At 38.1% G+C, this 8,111-nt stretch overlaps 2 protein-coding genes across 2 annotated transcripts; both read left to right on the forward strand.

The window, feature by feature from the left end:
• The first annotated feature begins 4,220 nt into the window (after window positions 1-4,220).
• LOC125498651 (uncharacterized) lies at window positions 4,221-5,124 on the forward strand. Its single transcript, XM_057395759.1, has 4 exons — window positions 4,221-4,328; window positions 4,420-4,527; window positions 4,618-4,836; window positions 4,912-5,124. Exons 1-4 carry the CDS (start codon window positions 4,221-4,223, stop codon window positions 5,122-5,124), a joined length of 648 nt encoding a protein of 215 aa, XP_057251742.1.
• Window positions 5,125-5,266: 142 nt separating this feature from the next.
• Window positions 5,267-6,025, forward strand: LOC130591825 (uncharacterized). Its single transcript, XM_057395760.1, has 2 exons — window positions 5,267-5,669; window positions 5,756-6,025. The coding sequence occupies exons 1-2, from the start codon at window positions 5,319-5,321 to the stop codon at window positions 6,023-6,025; spliced, it is 621 nt and encodes a 206-aa protein (XP_057251743.1). The 5' UTR covers window positions 5,267-5,318.
• Window positions 6,026-8,111: the final 2,086 nt, after the last annotated feature.

Here is an 8,111-nt window from a genome sequence, read left to right on the forward strand (position 1 = left end):
TATAGTTTAATTTGTGTAGTATGTAGTTTCTTGAATAATCAATTTAGAATTATGTGTTTTGATTATGAGTTGGAATTCTTGAATTTGGAACTTATGTCATTCCTTTACATTGTATTCTAGTTGCCACCTTAGTCCTCGTGGGTTTGCCGGTTCTCCAAGCTCGCGTCGTTGTGCACTTGTGCTCGTCTTCGCTGCTCCTTGAGAGCAGAGGTATGTATTATATTTTTTGTTATTTTTTTTATGTATGTTAATGTAACCATTATTTGGATTTAGGATGTATATATGTGAATTGTTTGATTATTATGTGATTGGGAAAATATATGTTGAATCATGCATAACCAAACCTATTTGGACATACCTTAATGGGGTGAGGAGGGAAATCTAAGGAATGGATTGGTTTGTGTTGTTTTATTGCAATGTGCATCATTTGCCTAGATACCCGTTCGAGGCTTACTCATTAGGAGTAAGTCTTGAATAGTCCCGCGGTTTGGGACTGTCTTTGAGTTTCTTATCTCACTTAGGATGTGAATGAATGTTTGGTTTTTGATTCTAAGAAAGATCCGGCTCATTTCCCTAAGCGTTCTCTGGGTACATATGTTGATAGTTTAACTACTATCTTCATCGTGTACTTGGAGAACTGTAGGGAAGTGCTGCCGAATTTTTCTTAGAATTGAAAACCAAATGTTCATTCACTAGTGAGATGAGAAACTCAAGGATGGGTTAGGTTGGAGTGATAAGGACCCAAATGGTCATGACTGCATTTGATAAACTACTTTGAATGATGTGATCGATTGTATTCTTGTTTGGTGTCTCTAGTGTATGAATATGGATCGAAACTGGATGTATGGTAATCGAATTTCGACGACATTTCTACAAGGGGTTAATGAATTTATCAGAGTTGCGTTAGAACATCAATCGGAGAATGGGTCAAAGTTAGTCTTGTGTCCTTGTTGTGATTGCAATAACTCAAGGGGGTATCGTGATATGGATCAAATTAAAGATCATTTGATTCGTCGTGGGTTTAAGAGTAACTATACTAGGTGGACATGGCATGGAGAGTTTTATGATGTGGGTATGAGCTCCACTAGCTTGTGTGATGATTTGCATGTTGATGAGGTTGAGGTTGAGATTGAAGGAGATGGTTATAATGAATGATAGGGTAGATGATGAAAATGACATGGTAGATGATGAACATGATAGAGTAGATGAGATGTTGCACAATTTGGAGGATGAAAGAACCGATCGTCCGCATATGTATGATAGTATTTTAAGTGCAGCGGAAAAACCTATGTATCCGGGGTGTGAGAATTTCACTAAACTTTCTGGAATCCTTACATTGTTCAATATGAAATCGAAGCATAGTTGGACAGATAAAAGTCTAAGTGAGTTGTTCACTTTTTTACAAGAATTGCTACCTGAAGGGAATGAAATGCCCAACTCTACCTACGAGGCAAAGAAATTGTTGTGTCCATTAGGTATGGAATATGAGAAGATACATGCATGTCAAAATGATTGTGTGTTGTATCAAAACGAGTACCAGGATTTGCGTGAGTGTCCTAGGTGTGGAAAGTCTCGATACAAAGTAAAAAGAATAATGATGAGGGGAAGAAAGAAAGAAACTCCGGCGAAAGTTCTTTGGTATCTACCAATCATTCCGAGATTTAGGCGTTTATTTTCGGATGAAAATAATGCTAGATTACTAAGATGGCATGCGGACGAGAGGAAGAAAGATGGGATGCTTAGACATCCGGCCGATTCTCCGCAATGGAGAAATATCGACCGAAAGTTTCCCGATTTTGGTAAAGAACCTCGAAATCTTAGGCTTGGACTTTGTACAGATGGGATGAACCCATTTGGCACACTAGGTACCCAACATAGCACTTGGCCGGTTCTACTGACAATTTATAATCTCCCTCCCTGGTTATGTATGAAGCGTAAATTTATTATGCTATCGCTTCTTATTTCTGGTCCTAAGCAACCCGGAAACGATATAGATGTGTATCTTGACCCGCTTCTTCAAGATCTGAAATTGTTGTGGGATGAAGGTGTTTCCATGTTCGATGCGTATGCGAAAACTGACTTCACATTGCGTGCCATGATATTTTGCACGATTAATGATTTCCCGGCTTATGGGAATTTGTCAGGGTATACGGTTAAAGGAGCAAAGGCATGCCCTATTTGTGATGAGAATATGATTGATAAGCGGTTACATCACTGTGGAAAGAATGTGTACCTGCATTATCGTACATGGCTTCCTTTAGATCATCCATTCCGTAGGAAGAAAAAGTTGTTCAATGGAAAAGTGGAGATGAGAGAAGCCCCTGTACCTTTACGTGGAAAAGAGGTTTCTAATAGGGTAAAGGATATTGAAACAATTTTTGGCAAGCCCTTCAAAAGTGTCTCAAAGAACTTATACAAGAAAAGATCTAAGTTTTGGGACCTTCCGTATTGGGAATGTTTGGAAGTCAGACATTGTCTTGATTTAATGCACATTGAGAAAAATGTTTGTGATGCCATTGTCGGGACATTGTTGAATATGCCCGGGAAGACAAAGGATGGAGTTAAAGCTAGGAAAGACATGGCTGAGATGGGCAGACCTGAACTAGCACCTCAGGAGCGGGGACAACGCTATTATCTTCCACCAGCTTGCTACACTTTGTCTAAGAAGGAGAAAACTAGTTTTTGTGAGTCCCTGCATAGGTTAAAGGTTCCTGCTGGATACTCGTCAAATTTCCGAAACCTTGTTTCACTGAAGGACTTGAAACTTGTTGGTTTGAAATCTCATGATTGTCATATCTTGATGCAGCATATATTACCTGTTGCAATACGAGGAATTTTGCCTTCCCAAGTAAGATATACAATCACAAAATTGTGTTTCTTCTTCAGAACTATCTCTAACAAGGTGATTGATCCTAACATTCTAGATAATTGCAAGCCGATGTAATAGAGACGATGTGCCGATTTGAAATGTACTTTCCACCATCATTCTTTGACATCATGCCTCATTTGATAATCCATCTTGTCAGAGAAATTAAACTTTGTGGGCCCGTTTGTATGAGGTATATGTGGCCTTTTGAAAGACATATGGGTACTCTGAAGGGTAAAGTGATGAATCCAGCTAGACCAGAAGCAAGTATTGTGCAAAGAACAGTTGCTGAGGAAGTATCTGAATATGCAAGTCAGTATTTAGCACGTGCACAAGCAATTGGTTTGCCAAAATCTAGACATGAAGGAAGGCTTGAAGGTTGTGGTACCATTGGGAGAAAAAGATTGTGTCTTGATGGAGAGTTGAAAAGAAAAGCAGAATTGATTGTGTTACAAAATCTGAAACAAGTTCATCCTTACTTAGATGAGCACATGACTGTGCTTAGTGTTCAGTATCCATTGTTTAATGAACGTGACTTGATGATTGAGCATAATCGGACGTTCGCTGATTGGTTTAAAGAACGAGTTATGAACCAATTATCTGATACTCCTAACGATGTAACGGATATATTGAAATGGTTGGCATATGGGTCAAAGACGCAAGTTCTTTCCTATGAGGGGTATGACATCAATGGTTATACATTTTATACTAAACGGCAAGATGACAAATCCACGATGCAAAACAGTGGTGTTACGATGGGGGCTTTGTCATCAGAGTATAAAAGTAAAACAGATAGAACAGTTGTTGAGACAATGAAGTCTTACTATGGGTTCATTGAAGAGATATTAGAACTTGACTATGTTAGCTTCAAGATTCCGCTGTTCCAATGCAAGTGGGTTGATATTCGTCGTGGTGTGAAGAAAGATGAACATGAATTTTTTACATTAGTCAATTTCAGTCGGTTAGGACATCATGAAGATAACTTAATATTGGCATCACAAGCAAAACAAATATTCTACATGGTTGACCCTGCCGATTCAAAATGGTTTGTTGTCATGGAAGGAAAAAGGAGAATACTTGGAATTGATGATGTACACGATGAAGAAGATTACGATGCACAATTCAATGAAGTCATTGCTTCGTCAGTAGTCATTCCAAGTACATTAGGGGAAGATCTAGACACAAATTACATTCGCCGAGACCACAATGAGGGATTTTACGTTGGCAAAGAAATAGCTGATTAATAGGTAAATTATGTAATATTTGCACAACTACTAATGTTTATAATCTTTATTATTTATTTTGTGTTTTGCATGTTCAAATAATTGTGTATTAATTTATTGATTAATCTAACATGTACATGGTTTCAGGTGTAGTGATGGCAGATGAGACAATGCGTATGCATCTGATGAGCCCCAGATTACTGATGGAGCTGCTACGAAGAAGAAAAGTAGGCCAAGAGGTCCTACAAAAGGGATACGTTCCAAACCCGGCATTCAGAGAGTTCTTGCTTGGGATGAGTGGATACGTCCGATTGGGCGCTATGCTGTTAGTACAAGATTTATTGTGGGGAGATCAGTAGAAGCAAAGTGTCTATCTTGTACGACACTTGGGATGATGTTCCAGAAGGCACGAAAAACACTTTGTGGGAAGATGCTAAAGTAAGTAACCTTATTTTTATAATCACTAATTGAGATTATGTTATTATTTTAATCGGTTATTATTAATTAGTTTATTTTTTTATATTGAAGAGAGAATTTGGAATAGAAGAAGATGTTTTGAAGAAACGAGATGTCTTGACTACATGTGATAAACGGTGGAGAGATTTCAAGTCAAGATTGGTGACCAGATGGATCACGAAAACGAGGAAGGGGCCTAACAATGATAGGCTACCATACGTGATGTATCCTTTCATCACACGAGAGATATGGGACCAGTTTGTACAAAAATGTAGCTCTAAGGAGTTCCAGGTATGTAATTTATAATATGAAATTATATTTTCATTACGTTCTTTAATATTGACTAGTTACTAAATCCTTTATTAGGCAAAAAGTGCAAAAGCAAGAATCTCTCAGGCTGCTAACAAGCATCCTCATTTTTTGGGCCAAAAATCATATGCGGAGATGATTCCCATTTGGCAAAGCAGAGGGTACATCCCTTCCGCTACAGCATCATCTGTTGACTCTTCTCACATCAGTGATTTCCTCCTTGCCGGATCGGACATTGCCTTGGCTTCTCGCGAGATCGAAAAAAGATAAGGATGGAAATTTCTTCTTTCCTAATGAAGAAACACAGAAGATAAAAAGTCCATTGTAAGCGTTGTTCAAATTTTATAACGTTTTTCTTGTTCTCCTTACTTGTCTTCGATCTACTAATCATATGACTTTTTTTAACTTGAACGCAGGATGATTGGAAAAAGAAAGAAGCTGAAGGAGAGTTTGTTCCAGGTCGGATGGATGATGCTCTTTCACGTGCTTTGCAGAGGAAAGACCGACCTGGGCGTGTGCTAACAGCTGGGTGTAGCATTGGGATTACATCTGTTTGGGGAGATCCTGATCGGAGGAGTAGTGCCTCCAAGGGTAAGGGCATGGATGATGAGGAGATTCAGGCATTGGAGGCTAGAGTGAGTCAAAGAGTTAGAGAGCAGACTATTGAAGAGATGAACTCGAAGATAGATGATATGGTGACGCAAAGGTTTATGGCTTATGCGACGCAAATGGGTTTTCCATTACCGACTCCTTCCACTCCAGTCGTTCCTAGTAGCTGTCAATCGGGGGGCAATGATCCATTTGCGGATTTGCAGGTATATTGTCATTTTATATTTCTAATTATTATATTATGCTTCTAAAACACTTAATTGATGTCATTTTTCTCTTATTGGATGTTAAGAGTCAAGTTCCATGTCGCTTGGCAATAGCGGATGTCTCGGGACCGATCATTGTAGCTGTGGGTACCGTTCATCCACGACAGGAGTCATCATCACACGCTACGACGGCCATGAGAGTGAGTGTTGATGAGTATTATGTGGATTACGCAGATGTTCCAGTTCCACTCTCTACTCCATTCATCACGAAACTCAGTCAAGCCGAGGGTTCTGTCATAGAATGGCCTAAAGAGTTGATATTTCTAGTTTCAGATAATCAGGTAACTTATGTTTAGTATTATGATTTAATATATAATAAGAAATTAAATGTATATACTTAGAAATCTTGATTTATATAAATAACCAAACAATCTTTATTTTATATATAATATGAATTAAAAAGAAGTTGATTTGAATTAGGAACATATACCTAAAGAAGGTGCAAAGAAGAAGAAAAAGAATACAGTAGTTGGTAATGATCCTTGCACCGATGAGTCTGCACATAGGCACATCGATCCATTGATTAGCCTGTCACTTGAGGATATGTCTGATGCGGTCAAGGAGATGCATCGTTTGTTTTGCCAAAAACCTGCAGATGAGCCTTTTACTATCGAAGTTAGAAGGGGTTCCTGCTTCAACTATCCTTCTGATGAGATGATCATTCTCTCGACAAGATGTTTTCCAACTTCTGACGGGAGAATGGCTTAATGTATCCGTTTTGCAAGTATTTATGATGTGCGATTTCTCAAACTCTAAACTAATCAAATTTGATATTTATTATTATTATTCGCATCTAACTATAAATATTTGGGGTAGGCTTTTGTCAGATGATAGTGATGTGAATGGAGACGCAAATATTGGTTTCATGTGTCCTAGTATGATTTCGGCGACCATGCTACACCATGAACCAGTTGCCTCGATCAACTACATGCAAAGGACATTGAGAGCCAATCGAAATATGAAATACATCATGCTTCCATACATTGAAAAGTATGCTTTATATATTTCCAACTTTCGTACATTGAAAAGTATGCTTCCCTTTTATCTTTATAATATGAACTTATCACATTTTGTTGCATGCTTTAGTCAACATTGGATTCTTCTCGTCCTTTCTCTATACAAAAAGAACGGTATATGTATTTGATTCGCTTAGGAGATCAGATAGATCCTTAGCTATCAAGGAACCCTTGCATTACGTAAGTTAATAATTCTTATAATTCTTACATGTATTTTAAATACTTTATAACTAGTAATTCTTTTATAGTACATAGCGCATATACGTCATTGTTGTTGTTGTTGTTGTAGTGCATATACATCATTCCTGCTCCTTGAAGGTATCAAGGCAACAAAATTGTCTTGGGTATCGATGAAGGTAAAACTCTTATGGTTTTGTATTTGATATGCATTTTATAGTTCTATTTAATATTTCTTAATTTTTTGATTCTAATATGTGTATTTCAATGTGGTGAGTGTGCTCAACAAACGGGAGGAGATGAATGCGGCTATTTCGTTATGAAATACATGTTTCAAATCGTCCGCTTCCTCTATCAGGCAAATGATTTGAAGAAGGTATGTATATGTTGTATATTGGTTACTTTACTTATATGATTTTAAAGTTTATTAACTAAGTTAACATATTTATAGGAATTTCCTAAAAGCGTTGAACCATACACCATAGAAGATATCAACGAAATCAAAGATAATTTTGCGCGATTCTTTCAACATCTCGTGGGAGAAGAAAGGGCCAAGTAGTGTTAGTGTGTAGTAAGTGTAGTAGATGTACATAATTGCTTTATTATTGCAACTTTGGTTGAGTATATGGCAACATTGGTTTGCTTGCTTGGGATTATTTGAGATGTATTGAAACAGGTTTTGATATATATATATATATTCCCAACGATTTCTTGGGTTATCCATATTACAAAGGAGACTCTGCCGAATTTTCCCCTCACAATTATTAATATGAATGTTTGTTTAGTTTTGAATCATCGAATATTAGTAATATGTAAACAAACACACAACAGAAAATCTAAAAATGAAAAATCAAAAAAAAAATAATTTTATGAGCAATTTGCGTCGCACATGGCACTAAGTGCGACGCAAATTACACACAATGTGTGTCGCACCTTGGCCATGTGCGACGCACATTGCCCTGCTGCCATGCTGCTGAGAAGGCAATGTGCGTCGCACATGGCCAAGGTGCGACGCACATTGGCCTTCTCAGCAGCATGGCAGCCGGGCAATGTGCGTCGCACATGGCCAAGGTGCGACGCACATTGTCTTCTCATGCTGGCCTAGTTGGAAGGGAATGTGCGTCGCACCGTATATAGGTGCGACGCACATAGCTCATCCATTTGCGTCGTTTCCCGAGCGACGCAGATC

Source organism: Beta vulgaris, chromosome 6, assembly GCF_026745355.1.
Source record: "Beta vulgaris subsp. vulgaris cultivar EL10 chromosome 6, EL10.2, whole genome shotgun sequence".
In the NCBI taxonomy this organism is placed as follows: domain Eukaryota; kingdom Viridiplantae; phylum Streptophyta; class Magnoliopsida; order Caryophyllales; family Amaranthaceae; genus Beta; species Beta vulgaris.